Source organism: Heliangelus exortis, chromosome 3, assembly GCF_036169615.1.
Source record: "Heliangelus exortis chromosome 3, bHelExo1.hap1, whole genome shotgun sequence".
Lineage (NCBI taxonomy): Eukaryota > Metazoa > Chordata > Aves > Apodiformes > Trochilidae > Heliangelus > Heliangelus exortis.
The window spans coordinates 17,444,272-17,458,378 of NC_092424.1; the positions used below are offsets into that span (position 1 = coordinate 17,444,272).

Here is a 14,107-nt window from a genome sequence, read left to right on the forward strand (position 1 = left end):
ATGACTTGCAATGGCTGTTCCCCATATTAAAATAAAAGTAATAATAGGGTATCAAGCTGTGTTTGTATACACAACTGTCTCGGTTCTTAACCAGACACTCCTCTGGAAAACCACCTTTGCTTGACCACGAAGGATATAAAATGGGAATGAAAATACTGTTGCATGCAAGAAATCCCGCCTTCAGAGAACCTATTCTAATTAAATCACCATTACTTCATTGTCTATGAAAACAGATCCTTCTTGAGTAAATTAACATGACCACTAGAACCAGCCCCCTTCAAATTCCACAGAGAACAGAAAAGCAGGAAATAATAAAGAGGGAGACATTATATGGAGTGAGTATGCAAAATTAAGCCACTGATGGACATAAAGCTAAATTTAACATGAGACATACACAAGGGCTATATTTATAATGGATCTAGGACAAGACAGTTGAAAAGGGAATTTCACTGACTCTAAAGTTCTTTTATAAAGTACAATTCTTATTTCAGAACATCAAGAACCCGAATCCATTCAGAACCATCAGCCTTTTCAACCCCATGTAGCTCTGCTGACACTACAAGCTTACATCACTTTCATAAATTCAGATTTTGCACCTTAGTCATGCCAACACAAAACATATTTCTTTTTGTCAGAATCCTGTAGTACTGAAGCAGTGCAAAGAGCATGGACTGGATGAGCACAGAACAGGGTGTGGAGAAGATGAGCCCCACTAATTTTGCTGTTGTGCCTACACATTAATTTCTAGACGTAACCAGTGGCAGCTCTCCATTTGCAAGGCTGTCTAAAAGTGAAGCATCTCAACCTGCTTTTTACAACAGTATGAACAAATGAGCCTTTAACTAAAAATGGATCAATCAACCAAAAAATTTAAAACAGAATAAACCTGTCAAAACAGGATATTTAAATAAAAATATTCTCTTGTGTGAAGATGATGATGAAAACAAATATGAATCGCACCACTTAATCATAGAAACTGTTCCAGTCATGGCTGGTCTCATACAAAACTGTATAAAATACAAAAAGAGTATTAATATAATACTGTGTACTACTGTGTAGACTGTAAACATAAGAAAAAGGTTTTTTACTGTGAGGGTGACAAAACATTGGAACAGGCTGCCCAGTGAGGTTGTGGAGTCTCCTTCTCTGGAGACATTCAAAGCCCACCTGGACAGGTTCCTGTGTGACCTACAGTAGGTGGTCCTGCTCTGACAGGGGGGGTGGACTCTATGGTCCCTTGAGGTCCCTTCCAACCCCTAACACTCTGTGATTTCTGTATTATACAGTAACATATTCTAAAGAAGACAACCATTTCTAGAGGAGCTACACTGCCTGCAAAAGCTTCTAATGTGGAAATTACAGGTGGCTTTGTAGAGAAAGCCAGAAAAATAGAAAAATAGCCAGAGTGCACGTTAAATGCTATCAGTAAAGTTACAGTAAAGTGTTTTCTGGTGCCCAGGCAAGACTGAGCATTCAGCATCATCATCCAAAGCAGAAATGTGCTCATAACACCTCAGTAGAGCTTCTTCGTGCTATTAAACACCTGAAGCTGGGTATACACTTAGGGATCAGACAAATGCTCACCAGTAGGTGAGCTAAGAGGACAAGGGGCCTCATAAATGCCTAAAGATTCATGATCACCTGTAGCCCTCGGCAAACCTCTTTCACAATTTATTTTGCCTGAGGTGAATATTTTTTCACTTGGAATCTTTTATAGGAGGAATGCACGAGATGAGACCTGCACACACTTCAGTACATGACAGTGGGATCCAACTTTGATAATGACTTCAGGGGCATCGCTGGAATGAACATGTAAGTCCCCATTTTTCACTCTAAAGGATCAAATATTCACAAGGTGACACTATCTTCTTAGTTTAATCCTTGCCATGTAAAAGTCATACTACATCCACCTAAAAAAAAAGTCCCTTTGTACCGCTGTTCAAGCAGGTTCAACAGAAAATGCCCCATGTCCTCTCAGGGTAAGTACTGGGAACAGGAGAGCCATGTGAACTACCGATACAGGTGTTTTTTTCAGAGGTACAGCTTGCTCTCTAAAGAAAAAGGTCTCTACATCATGCCTATGAAGATGCCAGAGAGTAGAAACAAACCAAAACCAAACAGAACAAAAACTACTCAGCAACAGTGGCAAGAATTTCCAATTGCAGCTTAGAAAATTTAACTTGAACCATAAATATTCGAGCTGTGCTCTAAATGTAGACACTTCAATTTTCACATTAGAACCAACTTGGGTAAAAAAAAGATCCAATTTATCCTCATTTAAATACGCAACTTTGTGAACCAAGGCCAAAGCTGTGTCGCAACTCATGCAGTAAAAATGGGTTGTATAAGACAGGGTCTCTCATGACGCCACTCAGGCCACAAAGAAAAATATTTAGTTTTGCTAACCTCTGTAAATATAATTTTGAAGTGTGGCTAATGATACAAGCTGGTTTCATTAACCATGGGTTGCTTAAGGTTTCTAATAACCAGTGCTGTGAGCCAGTAATGATTTCTTTTTTTTTTTTTCTCTGTGCTGCAGATGCTTGAGTGTCGTGCTCGGTTTCTCTGCATGACTGTTCATTACACACTGCACCAGAGCTTTCTCACATCAGAAAACAAGGGGAGGAATCAGCCTGCCTGGTTGCTTTCAAATGCCTTTCTTGCTCACCCATTATCATTTTAAATAAACAAACAATTTGCTTGTTAAGCATTTCCCCCTGTGGCTTACTGCACCTTTTCCTCCCCTCACCTTCCCTCGCCCAGCACACCCTTACCTCATGCTGTCCTTGCACCCAGGCCCAGAAGAAACACACCCCCCCAGGTCCAGAACAACCCAGACTCAGAAGAAACACACGCCCCCAGGCCCAACACAAATACCCTCAGGCTGCCACAGATGGCAAGCCTGGACTGAAGACTGTCATTTTGTGCTTACTTGTCCTGGTTGCAAATGGCCTCTGAAACCTGCAGCCGCATGACACAAAAAAAGCGCTGTATTTTCACAGTTTGCATTTGTAGGCAGCAAGCCATTGACTCTCTCTGCATTAACCCCCTTTTTATGGCCAGGATTAGCATTTTACCCCAGGCAAGGCTGGACTGTCCACAGTTAGACACTGAAAATATAACCATTCCACCACCTGTCTGTTTGACAGCCAAGGAGAAGGGCTGAAACGGAACATTCTTCCCACATTGTTCGGGCAATACAGCAAAAGGCCCAGACTTTAGGTCATTTATGAATCATTCCCTCCCGGCACATAAACAACTCACTTAAGTGGCAAAACAAAAGAGCACACATGTGTGTCATGGCTTGGAGAAAGTGACGCAAGCAGAAGCAGAAACCTCACTCACCCAAACCTATGTTAGATTTTTCAGAATGCAGAGGGGACACAGACAAGTCCACCAAACACTGGTGCAAGGCCCAGGGGTACTGCAGGAGAAGCTTCCAGCAGGATCCCCAACTCTTGTTCCTTCAGGAGTCCCTGGATCCAGTGGGGTAAGGCCCCCCACTTGACAACACACAATTGCAAGTGCAGCCTGACCATTCGCTGTAAGACTACAAGAAAGGAGTGGAGATGCTCAAATTTCTACTAGGAACAGGGTAACTGAGCTGAGGAATGGGCCCCGGGGGACTCGACTCAGGACTTGGCTATGCCAGGGGTGGCTGGGAGGCTTGAGGTGAAGGACAAGGAAGGCTCCACTTCCCAGCAAGGACCCTTCTCTCTCAGGGTCGCCAGACAATGCTCCAGGGCCCCAGTGCTTACCTGCATGCAAGTCATAGGGAATGGAAGACTTAAGGCAGCGCAGGCAGCTCCCCACCACAGAACACAAGCATGGCACTGTACCCCTAGGATGGCTGTTTACAAGATCTCCCACTCCCTCCCAGTTGTGTTTAGTTTTCACTGTGAAAATAGAATTTACAGGCCGAAGCATGTGAGCAAAGACAGCAAACTGGCACATATTTGCCCTCCTAAATTTTCAGAAGCAAAAGCTCTCTCCATGTTTCTCTGAAAAAACCCAAACAACACACCGGTCCCAGGGGTACACTAGCACACATGGATAGAACATGCAAACCAAGCAACCAAAGGGGTGTAGGAATGAACTACACGAATCCCAGGAGCAACATTCCTGTCCCCTTGCCCATTTCCAATAGCCCCTTGTGACACAGCTTCACCGAACCAGGCAGGAATGTGTGCAGAGGGAGGTTGCTTGCTCAGGGTAAAGATCATAATCTGGTTTCCCAACGACTCTCTTACTGCAGGACTGGAAACCCAGGCACAACAGCTTATTGGCAAAACCTAAACCCCCACGTAACTGATCTGGGTTAAATAACCTTGCAAAACTATCATGTCAGTTTAGGGATTGTCTTCCTGTTGCTCACTGGTGTGACAGCTCTGGACTTCGGCAGCTGGGACAAAGGCTGGGGCAGCTAGCTCAGGCTGTGGCACCCACAGAAGGTACCCACAACCCAGACACGGTGGGGATCAGCCCCCAAAACACTGGGGAAAACAAACCACCCCCTGCACAGGTGAGCAACATCACTGACTTCTGAAGTAGGGTTATCAATTCACACAACCCTCCTTGGCTCAGTGGAGCAGGACTGGCCTAACATTTTGGTACTGTTTTCACTAGCTGTGACCATACTTGCTCCCTGCAGCCTCAGGACTACCAGTACTTCATGTCCACCAGTAATCCCTACCCACCACTTCCACCCATATGTCCCCTTGGTCCTTCCCACATGCAGTTACCCCCTCAAAGCCCTTGGTACCCACTCAGCCAACAACGTTGCCAGGTGGTCATCTTCAGCAATCCTCCCTTCTGCCAAGGACATCGGTGGCCTTCTTTAAGATGATGGAGGAGAGTTGCCAAGATAGCAATCTTCTGTTCAGGGTTTTGCTGCTTTTAACAAGTCCATGTGGGTCAATACTTCAGTTGTGTACATACATGCTTGCTTGTTTAAGTCTATGCAGCACAGTAACTGCAGTGGATTACAGTCCCACCTTGCAGGCTCCAGATCACAGTTTTTAGAGAAATTGTAATCTGCACCTTGCAGAAGAATAACTTGTGATCTGGTAGCCTTCACTCGTACACACATACTGCGTGACACATTCGTACAATGCTTTTAAATACATAGTTCAGATTGAGTCGCTTCAGTTTACTTCATGATTTGGTGACCCTTGGACTTTGCTTCCAACTGCCAAGCTAGTAAAACAACAAGCATATTACTTTATATCCAATGGCTGGTTATTAAATGTTTCTAGCTCCAGCACTTTAAAGGTCAAGAATCCATAGTTAATTAAGCTGTCACATGAAATTTCTGTGGTAAATACTCTTTTGAAAAGGTTTATAGTTAAAGCTTCAAATGGTAACTTACCAAACAAGAAAAATACATTCTAGGGATGCAAGAATATTTTACATTACAAATAAAATGCAAAAAAATCCAAACCTGATCAGATGCTTAGCATAAAAAAAGATTTTTCCAATTCAAACCAGTAAAAAACCCTCAAAGATATTTTAAGAGGCAGCACAACCTTAGATAATAACAAATATTTATTTCCATCTAGTCTAGCCAATCCATTTTTTGCTGTGTGTTTATATTTTGCTTTACCTTCTGCTTGGTAAATCTGTGGCTGATTTAAAGCAGGGTAATATTTGAAAAGGATTTTTGCTGACTGTGAGGCACTCCATAGATGCCTCAGAACCACACTGCTTGATGACCCCAGAGGTGTGCTTGCACAGACACCAAGCAACCAGCAGTCATGCTTACTTAGTCTTAAAATTCCTTTAAAAAGTATTTGTAAGCATTCTACCTGACAAGTAGTTTATTCTGGATGGTATTCTGTGCTTTTGAAAGCCTTCTCCGTTAAAGTAATAAAAATGACCATCAGTAAATAAAAAGTGCTACGAACACCAATTTACTCGCTCACCAGGAACTCAGGCCAAACTATGAAAGCTGTGAACGAAAGCCATACACTGTGCCACACAGACCCCTCCTTATACCTCCTTTCAGTGAAAATAATTATTTCTGAAATCTGAGAAGACACCAGATGCCCAGGTTCAGCACCAGCAAGATTGATAGGATATATGTGGAGTGCTCACGGCAGGCAAGTGCTCAAGCAGCATTGCTGCACATTGGGATATGGTACCCTGTGCACAGACAAAACAAATACAAAGTATGCCAGAGTGGGGAATTCATTAATAGAGGAAATGAGAGTTCGAAGGTAACAAGAAAAGCTACTAAAAGAAAAGGCTATTAAAAAATAAGGAAATGAAATACCTTCCACCCTTCCTTTAAAGCTGCCCTAACTTGCAGTAACTCACAACCAACTCCTTGGTTTGAATGTTTGGATTTTTTTTTTTTTTTGTGCTTCTGTACATACCCACTTGAATAACGAATCACAAAACACAGCTAGTTCAGTAAAGCTTGGCTTGGCATCTACTGCCATATCAATGTGTGAGGCAATTCTTTCCTCCAAGTTTATAACCAAAGGCTAGATTAGGTTCAGGAAAATGAGAAATATGACTGTTTTAGGGACAGGTGAGGGAAGAGTTCATGTTAAGGGTGAGTAGCTCACTTCTGTTCTCACTAGGTCTTTTCAAAGCATGCTTGGCACAATGATAAAGGACACAGCTGGTATCAAGAGATGAGGACGACAGGGTGAGAATCAAACTTCTGGTGTCTTTGAGCATATTTATGATTCACTCAGACCATGTCACTCTAAGATCACCACATGTGACAGTAACATAGGCAGGAATATTCCTGTATTTTTTCTTGACATCAGCTCCTTAGACACAGTAAATTCCAAATGAACTTTAAAACCACAAGTAACTAACTTCCTGAATGTCTGAAGCCCTGATGGTACCTTCAGTCTTATTAAATAGGGTATACTGGATTTATATTTCAGTGATTTTCGTTAATATTAACTGGTGTTTATTTCTGAAAAAAGGGTGGTGCTGAGACAAAAACATTACATTAAATAGTTTTAAAATGCTTATACAACTAGTATTATCTTTTTTTTTTACCACTAACTGCATTTAATACGCAGCTAGTAAAGGAAAAAAAAAACCACTTTGCATCTGCAATTTCAAGTATCATTGTGAGTAATGAAGCTGTCAGAGCAACTAAATAGTACCTTGGGAGTTCAATGCTGAAAACCTTCTGAGGTTGCAGAAGCACTTTTTTAAAAAGCATTTAGGTTCACAATATGTCACCAGAGTCTGATAAATTTAATCACAGTAAGCAAAACAACATCTACAGGATTTATGTCCTACCATTTTTTCCCTAGTTTTATGAGTACCTTGAACCTGAAAGATAAGTATTAGGATTTCAGCAGCCACTAATCTGGTCCTGGCTTATTTACAATGCTGTGAGTGCAGCCGTCCTGCAGTTGCCATGCCAGCATGAGCCTGGTACCTTGGAGGACGTGCTGAACACATTGCTGCTAGAGCAAGGCACAGCCCAGTGGAACCATGTGAGGCACATGGCATGCAGAAAAGATGCCAGACTACGTCTGATCAGCAGTTAGAGCAGACGAGGCAGAGCAGACAGAGGTATTGCCTTTCATTTTTTCCACCAATTCCCTGCATTAGGGCTTTGTGGCAGAGACTTTTCTTGTGGCAGTTTTCAAGCAGAGCAGTTTCTTGCTCAGCAAGCTCAGCACCAGTCACAGAAAGGGTCAGGACAGTTCTGAATCATACTTGTAAAGCTGCTGCAGCTCACACTTAGTGAAACAGCTCCTCCATCTTCTCAAAAAATACGGAACTTTGGAGAGAAACAAGCAGGCCAGAATATATTCAAACCTGAGAGCACAAGGTCATCTAAACTCAGTCTTCCTTCCCAAGACTGGTTTGCACTGCTCTGCTCCATCAAGGTACAAGATCACGGATTCTTTTCCTGTGGCAATCAATTCTTTGATACCAGCCAAGATACAGCAAACATCAGAGATAACCTTCAGACTGAAAAAGTCCACCAACAAACACTAAACAATACAGCAGAATGGCTTTTTTCAATATTGGTGAAAACTAAACCTGTTTTCAAATCAGTAAGTATTTTGGAGGTGATAAATCTACTACTCTGCTTTTCTCCATATTTTCCACTTACACTGTCAAGAGTACAGGGAGAGCCCGAATGGTACTGCAGCAGTGGGGATAAGATGACAATACACAACTAGAGATCTCTATCAATGATTTGTGTTTGAGAGATTATAGATCCTTATCTTGCTGCATTACTTGTAGCAATCAGTCAATTTTGACAGCTAATCTAGAGGTCCATCCATATTACTGCTCAGAAGCTCAGCAGGTATTGCTAAGATCTGTTTTCAGATAACCCAACTATTTACCTACTCTGAAAAACACATACCAAAGGATGTGCTTTATCTCTTCACCAGAGGGTTAAAGCTAAAGGTGAACAAAGTGCAGTTCTCAGGCTGGGGGATCTTGAAGTTAAACTCAAAACCAGCCTTTTTTTTTTTCAGATGAGGCACAGACCAAATCTCACAGCCTACACCAAACCACAGCCAGCATTATTTATCAAGATGGCACAACTGCAGATAAATGAGGACAATTTTTCCAGTTAAGCTTTATCCCTAGGCACAAGCACTGCCATCATGACACAGTCCTACACACACCTATGCTTCAGCCTCAAACCCACTCAGCCATAAACAATTGTGAGACTCTTGCTGAAAACTGTTGACAGATCCTGAGTTTTATGGCCCTACGTTGTGTTATGCTTTGGGCATTATCCAATGATATTTGCAGGTGAAAACCCTGGTGCTCCAGCAGGCTAAGACCAAGATCCCATGACATTTTATCTCGTTGTGCTGGCACATTGGCTGACAGGTTCACACAAGGGGCCTTTGTGGGTAGGAACAATGAGAGAGGCGCGCACAGCACAGGAAAATGGGTGGTGACCACCAAAGGCTGGAAAAAAGCCTCTTTCAAGGGAAGGTCTTTGAAAACATTCATTACACCCCACCCAGCTATTTTCACTACAATATTTCAGTACATAAAAACAACACAGGGAAAACAAACAGCCCACCATTCAATATGTTGTAAGTTCTCCAAGCCCTGAAAAAAAAATGAGCCAGCCACAATGCTGCAAAAATCTTCCCCAAGAGGAGCCATTAAAGAGGCCTGCAAGATCCACCAAAAAACCCCACACCATCTTTCTTCTCTCATGCCTCTCCAGCCTCTCTATATAAGCTGACTCAATCAGACATCTTTATTTTCAGAGTAATCAAATTTTTAAACTGTATTGGCTAGTAAATAAATGATAGGGAGCATTTATAGTGATCATAAAGTAAATACATTGTCACAATTATTTTAAAAAAATAACCATACAAGTGAACGGCACTCCAGAAAGCATTTCAGCTGTGATTTTTTTTCTTAATTATGCCAACTAAAACAGTAAACAGAACTAATAAAGCATGCAAGATGCAACAGCTGCAAGACAGAAAAGAAGCAGTAAAGCCATTTCATAATGACATGAAATCAGCATGATGATTCAGTCCCTGAAATCAGGAGATAGTTGGAGACTAAAGGACAGTCTTTGAAGGTACATGGGCCAAGATCTCACATAGGCTTGTGTCCTTCAGAGTCAGCCAGGTGACCAACAGAGCAATGATCAAGCAGGTGAAACCCTGGGCTTGGAACACAAAAAGAGCTCCTTCCTCTCCTACGTCTTTGGGCTGCTCTGTGATGATATCCTCTACAGCACCATACTCACAATTTCAGTACATAAAGACAGCACAGCATCTACAAAGGAAATTCAGCTACTTCATATCACTTTGTTTCAAGCAGAGGGGCTGTGCTGGATACTCTAAAGACTACAGGAATGGCATTCTCCAGCTCAAAATTAAAACGTTTGGTTTCCTTCACAGAAAGCTCAAAACCATCATTAAAAAAATTTTGTGCCATTGTATGTTAATTAGGTATGCCTTGCCCTTCCAAAGTGGTGATTCTTCTAGTAACAGTCAAGAAAACAGCTCTAGCAATATAACCTTTATGAACTGATGCTGAGTCTTCTTTACTTTTTGGAGCTTAATCCTTTTAGTGTGTGCTCAGTTACGATGGAAGTTAATGGCTTCTCCCTCTCTGTCCCTTGGAAATATGCAACCGCTCACAGTAAGAAGACTGATGTCCAGAAAGACAGATTAAACAGCCATTTCTTTGGCAAGCAGGGAATAATAATTCTTGAGCATAACAATACAGACACTCTAAATTTTGATCATTCCATGTAACACAGCTTCCTCCACTTCCTGCAACAACGATCAAGTGCAGATCCTGAGAGCCAGGCGACATTTTTTGCCTTCTGGGGTGTGAGTTTTGTCTGTACAAACATCCTGGGATACAGTTCATTCTTAGTTCCTGCTTTCTTTTTTTTAAGGGCCTGTTATTTTATACAGTAGCTCTTTGCTTGTCCCTCTCCCTAATGTGTAAACTGGAAAAGTTTGCATGCTGTGTTTCTGATCTCTCATTGGTATTCCTGTCTGTCACTACTTTAAGTTGATAAAAATCAAAGATTAGCAGCTTGAGCTGGAGTATTCCTACAAGGGAAAAGGACTGAACCAAAGAGTCAGGCTACTTCACCTGCCTGGCCAGAAAACCAGCAGTCACTTAAAATTCCTCTAAATTTACAACTAAAATCAGAGGCTGGAGTGAGGTAACTTAGGAGTAATCACTGCATTCTCTGCCTACCCCTCCACCCCCACCCCTTTTGCTGCTGGCAAAGCCCTGGGGAGCATACTTACTGCTCACCTGCCTCTCAGTACACACCACTGCAGCAGAAGCCAGAGGGACATCGAAACTCCAGTACTCAAGGAGGAAACAATTGTGGCCTCTCCACACTCAACTGCAGTATTTCAAGTATTTTAAAAATTAAGGCTTGGTTCTGTTGGGAAATGGCTGTTAGCTCTCCTGACACATCGCCCTGAATAATTACACATGAAAACACAAAGTTTCAAAGGGAACTGATATAAGGGCAGTCTGTGTTGTAATACAAAGTGAATCCTGGATGCAGGCTAGGTTGGCATTTCTTGCATTGTTTCTTTCCCTACTACTGCCTACTGGCTCCTTAAGCTTGTATTGACAATCAGAGGGCAGTTACTGTAGACAAGAATAAAAGATTATGATATATGGGAAGCAGCAAAACTAGAAAGTATTCAGTGTTTATACAAAGGCAAATTCACACAGCCATGTCTCTTTGTATTTTCTGTTTTTTACCTCGGAACTATGAATTAACACATCAGTATTTTGTAATTATTCCTGCAGGAGTTTTTATCAGATTAAGCAAACCAAGCATGTGTATATTTGGCCCGATTCTCATCTTCATCACAGCCCCACCAGCTCAAGATAACAGGAGGCAGAAACCCAAGAAGAGTAATAAAGCTTATGACAAAAGTAGGTTAAGTAGAACTCTGTTCTTCTAGAAAAGAAGCTAGATTTTTTTGTTGTTGGTTAAGTCTATACACTCCACAAGTGCCAACTTACAATTAAGATCCCTTACAGTCTTTTAACAAGAGACATATAACCAGGTAGGTCTTGGACATCTATCAGGACTTTGCATCTGTCAGGGTCCGATACCTCAATATTTCACTATTTTGATTCTAACTGTATAGCAGCCAAATTTCTAATAAGAAAGCCCAAGATATGCACACCAAAATGCATCCTATTGTATCAGTACACACGTAAGGAGTCACAAGAGTTACACTAAAGAGATGGAACTTCCCAAGGCAAGGGCAAGGGTGCACTTACACATTTTGAGCTGGGAGTCTCAACTACCAGCGGTGTTCTGCAAACATACCTGTGCCTCCTTCCAGCAATTTTTGGAAAACATTTTTTATTCTTCTTGAACTTTCCTAAAGTTAATCAACAAAACTGCATGACTGCTCTCCAAAACCGACAGCTTTCTCAGAAACAGAAAGAAAATGGGAAAAAAAGAGAAAAAAAAAAAAAAAAAAAAAGAAAAAAAAAAAAAAAAAAAAAAAAAAAAAAAGAAAAGAAAAGAAACTGCACTCACTGCCAAACCTGCTGATTTTATTAGAAAACACAACTGCGAGGGGTACAGAGGCCAGAGATGAGGTACGCTGAGAAACAATCACAGCACAACCTTACATCAAGTGCTAGTGCAGAAGAGGAATGAGTCAGGCAGAGAGAGCACTCTGTACCTGTGTTGAAAAAAGCTGAATCCAAAAGGTAACATTGCTTCTTGCCTTAATGCATTCTTTAGAATTCGATTTGTATGCCAGTATATTTAGCTACATTTGTACAAAATATGCTGCTATGGCCAAGAGTAGTTATAAAATTATTTTAATCCCTTCACAGACAGAACAAAAAGGATACAAAGTCTTTTCATACAGAATATAGAACATGAAGAAATATTTAACTCTTACTGGAATGGCCATATGCTACTGTGAAATACATTTAAAACTAAGAAATCTTTATAATACAATGTGTACGGAACACAACAGTAGTAATTTAAGAGCAAGGCAACAGAACACCTAATAGGGTCAATCTAAATTGTACAAATATGATTTAAACTTGATTTAACGTAGTTTTTAGTAAAGGGCACATTTACAAAATAGTAAGTCTTAGAGGAATACATTTTATATACAATCTACTGTTTTAGTCTGTGCTCTAAAAAAATTACCTTACAATTGTATGTATCAATTACCAATATCAGCTTTCCCCTCTTCTTATTATTATAGTTTCCTCATACATGTAATGGACTTTGACCAATTTGTGTTGACCCTCCCACTTGTCTTTCGAAGACATTTTGAAAACACTGGGGAAAAACCTCCAATGGGCTCTGAAAGAAGAATAATTAGCAGAAAAATGGGTGAACATTTCAGCCACTTTCTCTGCCTAGTGGGGTCCAATATATCAGATCATTCACTAAGAATCAAATAGGTGATTTTCATAAATTACATTAAATAAAACTACCAATAAATGCTTAACACAGCTGAGAAGAGGCTGTTTAGCTTTAACCAACAAAAGCTGGAAAAAAATGTTCTGAAAACACAGTGAGTAAAACTGACCCACAGTGTGACATGAAACAGGAAAGTCCACAAATCTACTGTATTTTCAATTAAGCTTCAAATTGAAGTGGAGACAGTACATAGGCCCATGAACTGCAGATGTGGAGATTAAATTCACTGTGATTAGAGCATGTTTTGTTAAAATCCTGAACAAGACATGTTTCCCAGAAGCTCTGACTTACCAACAGCTCTGGGAGCAGGATGAATGACAGCATCAAACCTCGTGAGCCCAGAAAGGAAGAACACTAAGAACTTGTCTAACCTGTAGATCAGAGGTTACAGGTATAGCTTGAATACAGTTTGAATCCAGGCTTTTTTTTTTTTTTTTTTTTTTTTAGAAAGAACAATCCAGTCAATTTAAGCAACTTTCAGGGATGGAGAACCAACCCACTGTAAAATTTAGTAGGTTGCTCTATTGATCAGTCACCTTTACTGTCAAAATATTTGCACAGATTTTATTTTCCCCCCGTAAGAATTAATTTCCTACTGTCTATTTTTAAAGGTCTGGAGATATTTTGGGCACATAGGTGTGCCAAGCCAACACCACTTGACTTTCAGCCTCTGTTTTGTATGCTGAAAAATCTCCTACCCAGCAGGTCTTTCATTGCTGGTATGTTCTGTGCAGAAACAAGGTGCAAATTCAAAACAAACATTTAACATGTGAGAGCTTCAGGCTGAGTAGTAAAGAATGCAGAATTACAAACTGGAGCTTGGCCAGAGGGGAGAGGAAAGACAGAGAAACAAGTAAGATAAGCTGCAGGGTTTGGGGAGAAAAAACAGCACACACAAACACACTTACACTCCCAGCCCAGTTCCCAGAAAATGTTTGTGTCTATTCTGGGGAAAGCCAGTTCCCCCTTTGTGTTATGAGTGTAACTTTGCCTGGCATGAATGTTTCTACAGATGCGTTGTTCTGGGCACAAAAAACTAAAGGGTGGCTACTGGCAGCAGCCACACAGCTCTCTGTGACCTCTCCCCGGGGTTTACATGGGAAGGCCTGGATACCATGGAGCATATGCCCTCTGATTTAGGGTTAACTCAAAACAGTTTTGCATGGCCAGTCTCAAAACATGTCTTTC

At 41.1% G+C, this 14,107-nt stretch overlaps 1 protein-coding gene across 8 annotated transcripts in view; it reads right to left on the minus strand.

Annotated features, from left to right (window-relative positions):
- The window catches only part of EPAS1 (endothelial PAS domain protein 1), a 79,138-nt gene that overhangs the window by 36,355 nt on the left and 28,676 nt on the right, over positions 1-14,107 (minus strand). For 2 of the 8 annotated variants that reach the window (XM_071739437.1, XM_071739433.1), the window contains exon 1: positions 4,767-5,096. The exons of 2 other annotated variants lie outside the window; for them this stretch is intronic. In XM_071739437.1, coding sequence (XP_071595538.1) covers positions 4,767-4,825 — 59 coding nt within the window. In that variant the 5' untranslated portion in view covers positions 4,826-5,096. Of the gene's footprint in view, positions 1-2,774; positions 2,796-4,100; positions 4,251-4,766; positions 5,192-14,107 lie in introns of those variants that run through there. 4 more of the 8 variants (XM_071739434.1, XM_071739436.1, XM_071739435.1 and 1 more) reach the window with 4 other exon arrangements.